The sequence below is a fragment of the Gracilinanus agilis genome, chromosome 2 (assembly GCF_016433145.1).
Source record: "Gracilinanus agilis isolate LMUSP501 chromosome 2, AgileGrace, whole genome shotgun sequence".
In the NCBI taxonomy this organism is placed as follows: domain Eukaryota; kingdom Metazoa; phylum Chordata; class Mammalia; order Didelphimorphia; family Didelphidae; genus Gracilinanus; species Gracilinanus agilis.
Genome location: NC_058131.1, coordinates 689,545,605 through 689,561,988, shown reverse-complemented (window position 1 = coordinate 689,561,988; position 16,384 = coordinate 689,545,605). Strand labels below are relative to the sequence as shown.

Sequence of the window (16,384 nt, the reverse complement as noted above, 5' to 3'; positions counted from 1 at the left end):
CAGGTATTGTGCTATGGAAATGGAGGCCCAAAGACCGGCTTTAGGAGAAACCACGTGCCCCGCCAATGGACTCTGTAGAGAACTTAGTTGAAAGCACAGGTGCCAGAGAAAGGGTAGGAAAGGAAGGACTACAAATCCCAGAAGGCTGTGCGCCAGCTTCCGGAACCAGGAGAGAACTAGAGAGAGTTGGATAGGGGTTGGGAGGGGTGGGAGCTGGGGAGAGGGATAGAGCGACTATCAATCCCAGGCTGCTTTGCGGGACAGCCCGCCTGTCCGTAGAAGAGAAGGAGGTGGAAGCGGGGAGGAAAGGAAGAGACTACACTTCCCAGCCTGCTTTGCACCCCGCCCCGATCAAGGACTACGTGTCCCAGGCTGCCGTGCGCAGCTGGCGGCTGTCCTGTCAGTTGGGAGCGGGGCGGGGACGGAGGCGGAGGCGGGGCGGCTCGGCTAGGGGAATCGGCCGCGGCGGGCGGGCCGTTGGCGCTGCGGGCGCCCGGGGATGCCCGGGGCTGGGGCCGGGGCCGGGGCTTCGGAGGAGGGCGGGGGCCCCGAAACGACTCGGGAACCGGCGCGGCTGTGCGGCTACCTGCAGAAGCTGTCGGGCAAGGGGCCCCTGCGCGGCTACCGCAGCCGCTGGTTCGTGTTCGACCCGCGCCGCTGCTACCTCTACTACTTCAAGAGTCCGCAGGACGCTCTGCCGCTCGGCCACCTGGACATCGCTGACGCCTGCTTCAGCTACCAGGGCCCGGACGAACCGTCAGCTGCGGGGCCGGCGGTTGCCGTCGGGCCCGCCTCGGCCGGGGGCGCCGATGATCCGCCCGCCGCGCTCTTCCAGGTGCACAGCGGAGGCAGTGTCACGGTGCTCAAGGTGAATAGGACCACCCCTAGTCCGAGGGACCCTCCCCAGAGGGATTCCCTCCCCGCCCCCTGCAGCAGACCGGGAGGCCCTCCCCCCCATTCCAAGGCTCCTAAGTAGAATACCTCCGCCTCGGAACCGCACCCCCGGCCCTTCAGAAGGACAATCTCCAAAAGCCCTCCCCCAGAGGGATACCCCCTAGTCATGTGGGCCCACCTCCCTCAGACCGGGGGACCCTCCCAGGAAATCTCTCCCTCACCCTGGGGGACACCCTCCCCAGAAGCCCTCTTCATTCAGATACCACCATCACCACCTCCCAGCCGGAGGACCCTCCTCAACGTTGTATCCTCCCCTATGGAGGACCCTGACCAACGTGGCATTCCTCCCCCCTCCAACAGCCCACCCTGGGGGACCCTTCCCAGCAAGGCACTCCTTCCCCTCCCTGGGATTCGGCCACTAACCGGCTACCCCCCTTGCCCGCAGGCCCTTAAACAAGAGAGCACCCCGACCCGATCCACAGAACTATCCCCAACCAGAATTCCCCCCTCCCATCAGGACAGTTCTCCTATCGTCCTCCAACTGGGCCTTTCTCGTCCCCCTCTCTGCCTAGTTGAGGCACTTCTCCCAAACCGAGCCTCCTCTGAACCCACCCTCCATCTTCCCTCGCCCCTTTTCTCACTTCCAGGAAGTCTCTTTCCCTCCTCTTCCTTCCCGCTGTCCCTTTCACCCTCATCTCTGTCCTCCTCCCCCAGTTCCTTCCCTCACTCCAGCCCCCTCCCCACCCACAGCGCTTCCCTTACTGACCTCACTTCTCCTACTGTCCCTTATTTCCCTTCTTGTCCCTAACCCCCACTCCTATGCTGTGTTCTCTCTCCTACAGGCAATACCAGCTTTGCCATTTCCTGCCCTTTAGACGTCCCAATTTCCATTCCCTTAGAAGAAGAGTTTGGACTAGTTCTCCAAAGTTTCCTGTCTGCTTCTCCTAGTCTAGGCTGCAAAAATCGCCCTCCCTCCCCCAGATCATTCTGAAGATGAAATCCTGTTTAATTGCCAGGATTGGAGGACTTCTCTACCTGGGGCTACTCCAGGAGCCTTCATATCTGGAGAAATTACCCATGCCTGGTATCTTCTTTTGGGTGCCATCCCTATTATGTGCTCAACCTTAGCATTTTCTGTCCCTCTTTAAGCCACCGAAGGAGAACTAGTGGGTAGAATGTGTGAGTTGATCATTCTGGGGAGTTATGGAACCTGTCTTCCTCCTTTTTCACTCTCATTTCTCCCTCATTATCCCTGCCAGCTTCGCTTGGTTCAACTATCCCCTGCTTAGCCTCTTCTACATTTCTTGATTCTTCCAGGCATGACTACTTTGCTAGCACCTATGACTCCCTCTTTCGTTTCTTTTCTTGAGTTCTTTCCATCTTCAATCATCTTTTCCATTCCTTATTCAAAGCAATTTATCTTCAGGATGATATTTTTTTTTAAGAAATTAACCAAGTGATAGTAAGATCAGCACCAACCAGTTGTGGCTGGGGTGGTGGGAGCAACAGTTGTGAGCTTGGGGTTTTCCCAAAGGATCCCTTTACTAAGTTTGGTCATACTCAGCAGCTGTTTTTGCCCACAACTGAAGTCATTGTTGAAGTGTTTACTTCATATTCTTCCATTACTATCTTGTTCTGGTTTTGATTAAAGTAGGCTCTAGCAAACTAGTTCTTTCTGTAGATTCGTAGAGGCTGTTGGGTACTTTTCTTCAATAAAGCTGAAGAGAATCAAAGTTAGAGTTGTGTGCACCGAACTCTTAAGTAAAATTAGTTATAGCCCATCAAGTACAAAGGGACTTTGGCCCAAAGCAATGACCCGTCAGCAGCTAGCAAATTTATCATCATAATATAAGTGTCATTTCTTGCAGACCTGTTTACTAAGCATGAAAATAGAAGCTTCTTGTCATATAGTTTCAGGTCATGGTATCCTGTCCCAAAATTTCTTTGATTACTTTTGGGTTTGATATTATTGCTTCCTTCCTCCTCCCCAAATCTGTGTGTGTCATAGAATAGTTAATATAAAGTAAGCAATGGCTCTTAGTTCTGCTTTCTGGAAGAAGAAACTTTCCCCACCCTTATGTTCTCTGGTGGGACAGTAAAGCTACTGAAAATAAATTCAACTAGGTGTGATTTTCCCCATCTGAAAAATGAAGGAGTCTGGCTGGTTTCTAAGACTGCTTACAGCTCTGAAATTCTATGATTCAGATTTATCTTTGTTTGAGTATGTATAGATCATAAACTACTAGAAATGATCTTTTTTAATTTAAAAAATTAATAACAAATTTCCATATGAGTTTTCTGAAGTTATATGACCCAGATTTTCTCCCTCCCATCTTCTCTCCCCTCTCTTGGAGCTGGCAAGCAATTCAGTCAGGGTAATACATGTATTATCATGCAAAACATGTTTCCATATTATTCATTTTTGTAAGTGAATAATCTTATAAAACTAAAACCCTAAAACATAATCAAACTTATAAGTGATAAACCAAATGCTTCCATCTTCATTCTTACTCCAACAGTTCTTTCTCTAAAGGTAGATAGCATTCTTTTTCATAAGTCCCTCAGAATTGTTCTGAATCATTGTATTGCTACTGGTAGCAAAGTCCATCACATTTGATTGTTCCACCATATTGCTGTTACTGTTGTGTACAATGTTTTCCTGATTCTGCTTATTTCACTCTGCATCACTTCATGTAAGTGTTTCCAGCTCTCTCTGAAATCCTGTTCATCATTACTTATAACACAACAGTATTCCATCACCATCATATATCACAATTTAAGCCATTCCCCAATTAAGGACCATTCCTTTAGTTTCCAATTCTTTGCCACCACAAAGAGAGCAGTTATAAATATTTTTATACAAACAGATCCTTTCCTTAAAAAAAAAAATATCTTTGGGATACAGACCTAGTAGGGCTATTATTGGCTTTTGGATCAGTTCACAACTCTACCAGCAATGCATTAGTGTCCCAATTTTGCCACATCCCCTCTAATATTTATAATTGGAAATGATAACTTTTAAGACTTAAGGAGAGTGACTTTAGAGTGGAAGTCAAGGGAACTAATATTCATCAGCTTTTATGTTTCTCTATATATATCTATATCTATATGTGTGTGTACCCACACACAAGAATATGTTTTTGGCATAAAAATTAGTCTTAAACTGATTAAAAAATAAAACTATCTAAATGAGAGCCTTATAAAGAGCAATAGAAAAGTTGAAAACAATATTCGATTTGGGATGGGAACATACTTTAAGAGGTTGAGTCAAAATGTAATTTTAAAATAATAATATAATTTTTTGTAACTTGATGTAAATTTTAAAATTTGCTTTTTCAATGAAATTTTTTCAAAAATTTTAAGTGAAAATTAGAATTCATCTTTACTAACTTTTGGATCGAAGCCCAGGTTCATGGTTTATTCAGTTCAATTAGCCATTGCCCAACTGATCATAAGAAAGACTCAGTTTTCAAATAGATTTTTGTAATTCTTGATTGTTTTTCTTAAATTTGTTTCCTGTGTATATTTATACAAATACACAAGTATGTGTATATGTATATATCATGCTATAAACAGAGCTTTCCTTTTATAAATTCATTTCTATCCCACAAGGTGACCCATATGATCATTGAGTCAGTAGATACCTTAGAGAATGCCTTGTCCAGTTCTAGAATTTTATAAATGAGAGGGGCTCACACCATGCTCATTTTGTTCAGCTGAGGTCATTTATAAAAAAATGCCTGTGGTTGGGGTTTTATTGGGTTTCTCAACTGTTTCCACTTCTTGAAGAACTTTGTAGAGTAGTTGATAATGTATAGTCTTAGTAAACATCCTGTTTGAAAAATAGATGTGCTCATCAGCTTTTTGGGGGCAAGCCTACTTTGGTCATCCTTCTTGACAGAAACCATAGTTCCCAGTGAATAAATACTTCTTGTGTTGCAACACAAGGTTGAGATATACTAGTAGTGTATACCCTTGGGCTCTGTTTCATTAAATCTTTTCTTAAAGTGAAAGGAAAGGAACAATTTTCACCATGATCTGTGTATCAGTCAAATGAAGCTGAAAGATCCCTGTACTTGGAGTCAGATAACCTCAGTTTGAACCTCAGCTCTGCAAATTACTAGCTACCTGACCTTGGGCAGGACAATCAGGATTCAGGCCTCAATTTCCCTATCTGTAAAATCAATGGAATAGGTTAGATAAGCCTGAAGGTCCCCTTCCAACACCAAGTAGAAAGAAAAAACAAAACAAAACATTTTAGGTCTTCCTTCCTCCTTTCCTTTTTTTCCTTCCTCCCTTCCTACCCCCTTACTTTCCTCAGAGTCACACAGCTTAGGAGGTATCTGAATCTAGGTCTCTGCCCAGTTGTACCCGACTCCAGGCCTGGCACTCTATCCACTGTGCTACCTCGCTGCCCCAATATGTTTTCTTATTTCTGTGACTGAAATAAGGTCGTAAGATTGGCGACAAATGAACATGGGGACATGTGATACAGCTGAGAAGAGTGTGGGAGGATGTTCCTAGCTGGGGTCTTTCCTCCTACACTGGCTGGTACACAGCCAGGGCTTAATGAATATCTGTTGAATTTAATTGAACTCAATGAATCCAGCCTGATTTCCTCCCAATCTGGACTGTCTGGCCTTTTGATTTGGTTTCCATGTCCCAGGGCTGCCCACGTTGTGATTTGGGTTTGTTAAAGTGTCGGTGTTTCCTCTGCCTTTTCCTTACAGAGTGAGGTCAGGATAGCCAAGTAGTTACATGTTCCCAGGGCTAACCTGCTTTTGAGTGAAGGATACAACTTTTCTGTGAAACATCTTCTGTTTCTTTGTGGATACTTGTTGCTATTATAATCACAGAAAGTATATTTTATGCAAAAGTAGTTTGGCCTTTAATTACTTAATTGTTAATTGCACATTTCCTCACTATACCTTTTTAGCTATTGTCTTGAATTTCTGCTTAAGTCTTTGCTGTATCAACTGTCTTCCCCGCAAAATCACAGGCTCCCTAAGCTCTGCTGCCTTGATTTCTTTGCTTGCTCAGACAGGCTCTGAGTCTTGCGTCTTGAACACAGTATATGGTCTTTGCTGTTTGATTTGATTTTGGCTTGGGCATGTGGTCCAACCTCTCCTTGTACCCTTTTCTGGGTCATCCTTCACAAATTGTCATCCTACTGGAAGCAGCATGTTCCATTTTGGACAGTTCTGAGTCTTAGAGAATTGTTTGTTCTGTCAAGGCTGCAGCACTGGTAGTGCCTGGAGCTCTGAACTTGGATTCCAAGGGCCCGAGTACATGGTTTGGTGTGACTCCACACTGCCTGTGGGACTGCAGACAGATCATGGAACTTCTCTGGATCTTTCAATGAAGGCCTTGGCCTGAGTGATTACTAAGGGCCCTGAGAACTTTAAATCCTAGACAAAAAAACTTGCTTTTCTGTTATTCTTTGCTCTTATTCTATGCTCTAGGCCAAGCAGTACACCACAGATTTCAATCGAAATATAGTCAGGCTGTCCCCAAAATCTTAGTGCAGTTTAACTATTAGTGGTGTAAGAGCTTAAAATGGCACTGAGACCTTTGGGACATCTTGCATATAACTGCTCACTGCCCAAATAACTCTAATGCAAATTAATATCTGTTATGCACATACAAAATGCTTTGAGAGGTCCAAGAAAAGAAAGTTCATTCTGAGTTGGGGGAGGGTATGCCATGAAAGACTTCCTCGAGGAGGTTGTGTGGGGCTGTTCATGGAAGAGGAGAAATCACTTTCTAAGCTTAGCGGAGAAACCTGAAGAGGCACGAAGAAGGGCAGGTCTCAGGGCTGGGGTGGCTGGAGTAGGACATCATCCAGAACCAGGGCATGTATATATATTAGGGAGGATGCAACCCAATCACTCCCCATCCCTGTTCACCACTGAGGAAATGGAGGCCAGAGTGGCCTGGCTGCTTAAGGCTAGGTAACTAGTTAGGGATAGAACTAGGGCAACATCTTTATTTTTAATCATCAATCATTTATTCCCCACCATGGCCCAATAAGAAAAATAAAGCCTTTGTAGCAAATAAGTAGTAGAGCAAAATGGATTCCCTTGTTGGCCATATCTCCTTGTGCACATTAGGCTGGGGGCTCTGGGTCAGGGGGTGGGAAGCATTCTGCCTCGTTGACACTCTAGAGTCATGATTGATAATTGAGTTTTTCAAAATGGCTTGGTTTTTACAATGTTGATGTGACTACCACAAATGGCTCTGGTTCTGCTCATTTCACTCTGAATAAGTTCATACATGTCTTCTCAGGTTTCTGTGAAAAAAAATCCCTTTCTTAATTTTTTAAAGTACAATTCAGTGTTTTGTTCTGTACATTTTGAGTCATTTCTTAATTGGATACCTCCTCAGTTTCCAGTTCTTTGCCATCGCAAAAAGAATTGTTCTGTAGATTTTTTTCTATAAGCTCCTTTCCTTTTTTAAAAAAATCTTTAGGATCATATTTCTGGGTCAAAGAGTATGTACAGTTTAGTCATTTTTCAGACACAATTCCAAATTGCCTTCCATAATAGCTAGACCAATTCACAGCTCCACCAATAGTATCCATGAGTCTGTTGCCTTTTTGCAACACCTTTCACAGCTACCACAACCCCTGTGTTAGAGGTTTTTGGTCCCCTCTTGCCTTTGCTATTGCAGGAGTCTTCTAAGTGATCTTCCTATGTATCTCTCCTCCACATAGCTGCCAAAGCAATTCTACTGAAGTAGCCCAGTCTGACTGACATTTATTGTGACATGTGGCTCCTTGCTTTTAGAATCAAATACAAACTTCTCTGCTTGGCATTGACAGCTGGGTTCTGGTCTCTCTCTCTCTAGGCTGCTTAGCCATCACTTCCCTCCACAGCCTCTGCCCCATCAGCCACCTAAACTGTTTGCCCTTCCCTGCACACATTATTCTATCATCTGTCTCCCCTGCCAACTGCCTCACTTGGGCTCCTCTCCCTCCTTGCTTTAGCTCTTGGAATACCCAAACCCTGGAAAACTCAATTTTCAAAGGCGTTTTGTTTGTTATTGTTGTCATTTTTAATTCTTACCTTCCCTCATAGAATCAATATTGCATATTGGTTCCAAGGTAAAAGAGTAGTAAGGGCTAGGTAATGGGGTTTGACTTGCCCAAAGTCACACATTTGAATCTAGGACCTTCTGTCTCTAGGCCTGACTCCTAATCTATTGAGCCACCTAACTGCCCCCTTTCTTGGATTCTCCCAGGTGTTAGTGGCTGCCCACTGAAAAAAACCGTATTTAGTTTATGGATTTCCTACTCATTTGCAAGCTCAGGGAAGGCAAGGCCTGTCTTATTTTATCCCCAGGGTCTAACACAGTCCCTGGCACATAATAGTTACTTATCAGATGCTCAATGAAATGTTTAATTTAGTGGAATCAGTGGCTCTGCTTTATGCTGTACAGAGTAGGCCCATGTGTATGTATGTCCACATGTATATATGTATTTAGATTTTAAAATAGACATTAGTCCCAAAATTATCTCCTAAATAGGGCCTCTTTCTAATATAGTTCAAGAGGTGATGTGGAACGTGTGGCTTCATGAGTAACGTGTTAAATTTAGTCCTGTTGCAAGATGCTTTGGTTTTGGTCTTGGGCTTTTTGCTGTTTGGCTCTAGTCAACTGGCTCTCATTAAGCCTTGCTAATGTAAAGCTTTTCTAATGTTTTCTAACCTTTAATGACTCCCCTCGCTCTTTGCAGTAAATAGTGCAAGATCACATACTTTCCCAATTTCCTTCCCTTTTCAGAGTAACCACAATTTATGAAGCAGCAAGAGGAGTAAAATGAATATAGGGCAGAGGTATTGAAGTGACCTTCCTAATGGCACACTATACCATACATTTAACTGAATGCATGCTTAACTCTATTGGGAGATAGTCAACTGTCAGAACTGTTTTGTTGAGTATTTGTTACTTTTTTCTTTAAAGAGAATTAAAAAAATAATGCCATGTGGATGGAAACAGAGAATTGGCAAGTCCTGTTAAAAACCTCATGAATTCTGCTGAATACCATATCTGACTAATGTGAGGGTGCCAATAATGTAATAAATACTGTAGAGGACACAAATGAAAAGAATCTCCTCTTGTCATCAGGAAACTTATGATCTGGATGAAGAGATAAGACTTAGATAGAAAAAAATGAGAGGATGATGAGAATTTATCCGAAGGATTTTCTGTCTGTATTTAAAAGTCACGGTTTCAGATATTCCATGAAGCATAGGGAACCTATAGCTTTAACTGTCTTTATTTCTCTCATTGACTGTTATAGGTGCCTGGAAGTATTTTGGTGGGAAAGATACATCCATTTGGGAGAGATTCCATTTTCCTGCTTGTCACACATTATAGATTGTTGATAATACAAGAGCTCTACATGTAATCATAAAAACTCGAGAGAAATAGGTTGCCATCTAAAATATTCTCTTGGAAATTCATGTCTTAGGAAATCTAGATAGGAGAATCTTCTATGTAGAATTATCATATTCACTTATAATCAGTTGCTAAAAATGTTGGGCATAGGGACTGGGCTGGGATTTCATGGGTAAGGGAACTCTGGGATAAAACTGCTACTCAGGTAGGTAGGAACCTTGTCTTCAAAGTTCTAGAGAACTGCCCAGAGTACCCCAAAATGAAGTGACTTGTCCATGGTCATATAGCCAGTGTGTGAAAGTATATAGCCCACCAAAAATGTTCTGGGCTCTCGGGAAAGGGACAAATCAGAGCAGGCCAGAATTGGAATACAAGATTCTCAAAAAATGCTTTGTTCTGACCTAACTAATGTGTCCCCACTAAAAATGTGGCCCTCCTAGTGATCACCTTTAGGTTTGTTGTTGTTTGGAACTAGATCTCTGATTTCATTCATAAGAGAAATCCTGATGAGAAGATGTTTTCTAGCGGTGCAGAGTGGTACCAGAGAGTTATCTAGGACATGGAAAGGTTGTGACTTTCCCAGGATCACGCCACATAGCATGTTTCAGACATGGATGAGTGAAAAAACATTAAGAACATACAAGGTCCTAAGCACTGGGAATACAAATATATGTTTGTAAAGTCCCTGTCCTTAAAGACATTACCTTCTAGTAGGATAAAAAAGCTAAGACATATGGGGCTTGAGAGGTGCATTCTACCTCTGGGCAAGTAGCAAGCTAAAACTTGGGGAAGGAAGAATGGGAGGGCTAAGAGAGACAGTTGATAGACAATGAACTGCCTATAATGGCTAGAAATGATATAAAGCTGAAGCATTCAGGAAATGCCTGTCTTGGGAAGGATCTTTGAGATCCTAGGAGGCTCTGAGTCAAAGCAGGATTGGGAGCAAAAAACAGTAGCTGTGATAGAATATCACATCCTTGAGGTAAGGAATGGTTGCCAGAGACAGGTTCCAAGTTTTCTGCAGCAATTTAGGGGAAATATGATGAGTCAGGGAGGAATCCTTTTTCTCCCTTGAGAATAATTACTCCAGGTACTGGCCAGAATATTAGAAGTTCAAAACTGAACCCAGGTCTTCTTGACTCATTGAAGCCCGCTTCTTGCTGCTCAAGTAAGTGTTGTGCATAAAATGGAAATGAAGCAGTGCTCTATCTTAATGAGTAATCTTTTTTCTTTTTCTTTTTTTTTAAACCCTTACCTTCTGTCTTAGAATCAGTACTATGCATCATTTCCAAGGTAGAAGCATGGTAGGGGCTAGGCAATGGGAGGTTAAGTGTCTTGTCCAGAATCACACTGCTAGCCAGTAATTAATGTTAGGGATGGAGGGGAGATAAAGTCTATGAGGTGAGACTCTCTTCTAGCTCTCCCCTCCTGCCGTATATACACTCTGAGACTTTGAGGGGTATCACCCTGAAACTGGGTGACCTGGATGGTCGTGCCACCCCACAGGAGTTGGGGGCAAGGCTTCCCTTTAAGATGAGGTATGGGGGACCCCAATCTGATTCTGAATGAAGGCGAGGTTCACGCAAGCCTCCCCCGAGGTCAGTCTGGCTCCAAGATGGAGGCAGCCAGACCAAGCAGTGCTTTCCCTCCCGCTCGTCTCTCAGGCACTCTGGAATGCTATCTGACTAATGTATGGCTTTTATTAATATCAATATGGGGACTGGGGAAAGGGGTGAAGGGCAGAGGGATTTTGGGGTGCCCTCTTCTCTATTTCTGTGGGGCCCGTCACTCAGGCGGAAGCATCTCCTGCCCCTTCTCCTTCTGTTTCTATTTCTGTCCTTCTCTGTAATTGCAGTTAGACCAGAAGGGGTCTCTCAGCAAGGCTGGGTAACGGGAGAAGAAGCCCAAGAGATGGCTCCCAAAATGGAGTCCCAAAACTTAGCTAACTCGTTGGTTGAAGTCTTGCTGGGGGAGAAGCGATGGGATGCCTTTGACCAGGGAATCGGGGTATCAGTGTCCAAAGAAAGATCCTCAGGAAGCCCTCAGGCCTGGATTCGAGCTGGGATGTTCTCCTCCTCTCCTAGTCCTCCACCAGAAGCCTCTCCTCTTCCTTCCTTTTCCTGGGAAAAACTCCCAGAATCCTTCTGGTCTCAACTGTCACAAACTGTCAGCCACTGTCAGTCCCTCCTTCTCTGGCTCCTTCTGTCCCATCCCCCTTGCACCAATTCCATCTTTACACTGATCAGAGCCTCCCAGAATCACACTGGAACCCAGGATCTACTACCTCACATTTTACCAGCACTCTGCTTACTTCTTTAAAAAAAAAGTTTTGATACTAAGTAGTGGTGCCAAGGTTGAAGAATGGTAAGGGCTAAACAATTGGGGTTAAGTGACTTGTCCAAGGCCACATAGCTAGGAAGTGTCTGAGGCCAGATTTAAACCAGGATCTCCTGGCTCCAGGCCTGACTCTCTATCCACAGAGCCACAGAACTGCTGTCAGTCATCTTCTTAAAGGACCACTTTGACTGTGTTAAAAAACCTTTATTGTCTTCCATGAGAAATGGAGTTGTGGTCATACCATACTACAAATGAAAGAATTTAAACCATCTATTAAGGGCTTACTTTGTGAAAATCACTTGGTTCAGCGCTGGAAATACAAATAGAAAAGCAAGGTAGTCCTTTCTTTCAAGGAAGAAACAATCCATATAGGAAGGTTCAGCTATAGGACAGACAGAAATGCCTAGGGCTCTTAAGGCAGTGACAAAATGGATGGTAATGCATATTTCTTGTTGATCTAACACAGTGGTTCCCAAACTTTTTTGGCCTACCGCCCCCTTTCCAGAAAAAATATTACTTAGCACCCCCTGTCACATACTATCACCGCCCCCTTACAGTTATTCACTGCCCCCAAATGCACCTGTGGATTGCTTCAGCACCCACCAGGGGGAGGTGGCGCCCACTTTGGGAATCACTGATCTAATATTTGGTGGTTTGTATTTGAATGCCTTCTCTTTATCCAAATGAATTTCCTCTAGACCAGTGTTTTTCAGGTTTTTTCTTTACACTCTTGTGTCAACACTTCCCCAAATAAGTTCATTGTCTATTTTGTAGGTATTGCTGCCAAAAAAATGCTATTGGAGCTCACAGGACCATAGAATTTTAGGCTAGGAGGTTCCTTGGAGACTTTCTGACATAGCCTCTTCACATAACCGTTGAAGAAATGAAGCCCAGAGAAGCAGAGTAACTTGTTTAAAGTCACACAGCTAGTAAGTGGTTTAGGCTCAGGCATTATGGCTCTATATCCAAACTGGTTTCTACCATGCTGTCATACATGAAGTTCAGGAGGAGCAAAGAGCAGGGTTAAGAAGATTGCCTGGTAGCTTAGAGGCTGGCCCAGCATTTCATACAATCCATGTGGTTTTGCCATTGCTACCACCAAAGAGTTAGGAAGACCCCTGTGGCTCTGAACCCTCTGATATCTGGACTTATCCATCACATAACAGTCTTATGGGCCACATATTGCAGCTATAGTGCATGACAGTAGTGTGATGAGAGTAATATAAGTTTTCAGGTTATGGTCAAGCTATTAAGATATTTCCTTTTTTTCTTTCTCTTTCTTTCTTTCTTCCTCCCTTCTTTCTTCCTTCCTTTCTATTTTGAATATTTTCCCATAGTTACATATTTCATGTTCTTTCCCTCTCCCCCAAACTCCCCAATCTCCCTTAGCTGATGCACAATTCCACTGGGTGTTACATATATCATTGATCAAGACCTAATTCCATATTATTGATAGTTGGACTAGAGTTATCATTTAGTGTCTACATCACCAATAATATCCCCATCAGCCCATGTGTTCAAGCAGTTGTTTTTCTTCTGTGTTTCTCCTCCCACAGTTCTTCCTCTGAATGGGGCTAGTTTTCTTTCTCATAAGTCCCTCAGCCTTGCTCTGGATCCTTACATTGCTGCTAGTAGAGAAGTCCGTTAAGTTCAATTGTACCACAGTGTATTAGTCTTGTGTAAATAGAAATTAGCTCTATCCCATTAATAGTCAAAAATCTACTCAACCCAGGCGTGCTAATGATGTCACTCCCACCTCCCTTAGTGGGGAGGGGAGACGAGTTACCCACACGTGACAATAAGTAACAAATCAAGAATAAGGGACTGCCCTTTGGGCAGTCCAAATCAATGTAGAAACTGCCATTTGTCCATTTGAATTAGAGGTGGACCACAGGAAGTGATGAAAGACACATTCTCTTTAAGTAAGTGAGTGAACTTCCTGTGGAGGCAGTCCCCGTCTGGAACTAGAGGAAGAAGCATCTCCTGAGACCACAGACAGCTTATGCTCTGTAAGTTAGGCTGGCTTCCTTGGCCTAGCTGGGCCAATTCTAAACTCTGCCTATCCGGCTGTTGGGCCTTGCGGCTTACAGCTTCATTTATTTAGACCTCTAACCTCCCTCTTCTCTTTATCCCTACTTACCTTCCTGATTGTAAATAAACTCTTCAACCCGATGCTGACTTGGGTCTGATTTAATTACGGAATCAACTTGAATTGTTGATTCCTGGCGGCCACATAATTTTAATATATAGCTAATAACTAAATTTTAATTCTTACAGTCTCTGTGTACAATGTTCTCCTGGATCTGCTCCTTTCACTCTGCATCCATCCCTGGAGGTCATTCCAGTTCACATGGAATTCCTCCAGTTCTTTATTCCTTTGAGCACAATAGTATTCCATCACCAACAGATACCACAATTTGTTCAGCCATTCCCCAATCGAAGGACATTCTCTCATTTTCCAGTTTTTTGCAACCACAAAGAGTGCGGTTATAAATATTTTTGTACAAGTCTTTTTCCTTATTATCTCTTTTGGGTATAATCCAAGCAGTGCTATGGCTGGATCAAATGTCTTTTAAAGCCTTTGGGCATAGTTCCAAATTCCCATCCAGAATGGTTGGATCAGTTCACAACTCCACCAGCAATGCATTAATGTCCCAATTTTGCCACATCCCCTCCAACATTCATTACTCTCCCTTGTTGTCATTTTAGCCAATCTGCTAGGTGTGAAGTGATACCTCAGAGTTGTTTTGATTTGCATTTCTCTAATTATTAGAGATTTAGAACACTTTCTCATGTGCTTATTGATACTTTTGATTTCTTTATCTGAAAATTGCCTATTCATGTCCCTTGCCCATTTATCAATTGGGGGAATGGCTTGATTTTTTGTACATTTGATTTAGCTCCTTGTATATTTGAGTAATTAGACCTTTGAGTTTTTTTATTATAAAGATTTTCCCCCAATTTGTTGCTTCCCTTCTAATTTTGGTAGCATTGGTTTCGTCTATACAAAACCTTTTTAGTTTAATGTAGTCAAAATTATTTATTTTACATTTTGTAATTTTTTCTAACTCTTGCTTGGTTTTAAAAATCTTTCCCTTCCCATAGATCTGACAAGTATACTGTTCTGTGCTCAACCAGTTTACCTATAGTTTCCTTCTTTATATTCAAGTCATTCACCCATTCTGAGTTTATCTTGGTATAGGGTGTGAGATGTTGATCTAGACCCAATCTCTCCCATATTGTTTTCCAATTTTCCCAGCAGTTTTTGTCAAATAGTGAGTTTTTGTCCCCAAAGCTGGGTTCTTTGGGTTTATCGAAGACTGTCTTGCTGAGGTCGCTTACCCCTAGTCTATTCCACTGATCCTCCTTTCTGTCTCTTAGCCAGTACCATATTGTTTTGATGACTATTGCTTATAGTACAGTTTAAGATCTGGTACTGCTAGACCACCTTCCTTCATATTTTTTTCCATTATTTCCCTTGATATTCTTGGTCTTTTGTTCTTCCAAATGAACTTTGTTATAGTTTTTTTCTAATTCAGTAAAAAAGTTTTTTGGTAGTTTGATAGGTATAGCAGTAAAAAGGTAAATTAATTTGGGTAGGATGGCCATTTTTATTATGTTAGCTCATCCTACCCATGAGCACTCAATGTTTTTCCAATTGTTTAAATCTAGTTTTAATTGTGTGGAAAGGGTTTCATAGTTGCGTTCGTATAATTCCTGTGTTTGTTTTGGCAGATAGATTTCTATATTGTCTAGGGTGATTTTAAATGGAATTTCTCTTTCTAACTCTTGCTGCTGTGATGTATTGGAAAATATAGAAATACTGATGATTTATGTGTTTTTATTTTGTATCCTGCAACTTTGCTAAAGTTGTTGATTATTTCTACTAACTTTTTAGTTGATTCTCTAGGATTTTTTAAGTAGACCATCATATCATCTGCAAAGAGTGATAGCTTGGTCTCCTCATTGCCTATTTTAATACCTTGAATTTCTTTTTCTTCTCTAATTGCTACTGCTAGTGTTTCCAGTACAATGTTAAATAATAGAGGTGACAATGGGCATCCTTGTTTCACTCCCAATCTTATTGGGAATGCTTCTAATTTATCCCCATTGCAGATGATGTTCATTGATGGTTTTAGATATATTCTGTTTATTATTTTTAGGAAAGGCACCTTCTATTCCTAAACTTTCTAGTGTTTTCAGTAAGGAATGGATATTGTATTTTGTCAAAGGCTTTTTCAGCATCTATTGAAATAATCATGTGGTTTTTGTTGGTGTGCTTGTTGATATGGTCAATTATGTGGATGGTTTTCCTAATGTTGAACCATCCTTACATTCTTGGTATAAATCCCACCTGATCATGATGGATAACCCTTATGATCACTTGCTGGAGTCTTTTTGCTAGAATTCTGTTGAATATTTTTGCATCTATGTTCACTAGGGAGATTGGTCTGTAGTTTTCTTTCTCTGTTTTTGATCTACCTGGCTTTGGAATCAGTACCATATTTGTGTCATAAAAGGAGTTTAAAATGCTTCCTTGCGAAGCAGATATAATTTCACCTGTAATGTTTAACCTCGATATCTTTCTATTCCACTTTTGTAAAGTATCTATGTGTTTCCAAAAATATGATGATGTTTGTAGAGCCAAGATCATGGAATGAAATCTGTAATGATTGCACATTGAAACTATTAGTTGCAGAGCCAAGAGCAGAGCTCCCAAGATGACATTGGGTGTGGCTATTTGGGTTTTTATTTA

At 42.3% G+C, this 16,384-nt stretch overlaps 1 protein-coding gene across 1 annotated transcript in view; it reads left to right on the top strand.

Annotated features, from left to right (window-relative positions):
- The first annotated feature begins 499 nt into the window (after nt 1-499).
- Nucleotides 500-16,384, top strand: part of TBC1D2B (TBC1 domain family member 2B) — an 80,792-nt gene continuing 64,907 nt past the window's right edge. The window contains exon 1 of the mRNA XM_044659163.1: nt 500-868. Within this exon, the coding sequence (XP_044515098.1) occupies nt 500-868 (369 nt within the window). The remainder of the gene's footprint in view (nt 869-16,384) is intronic.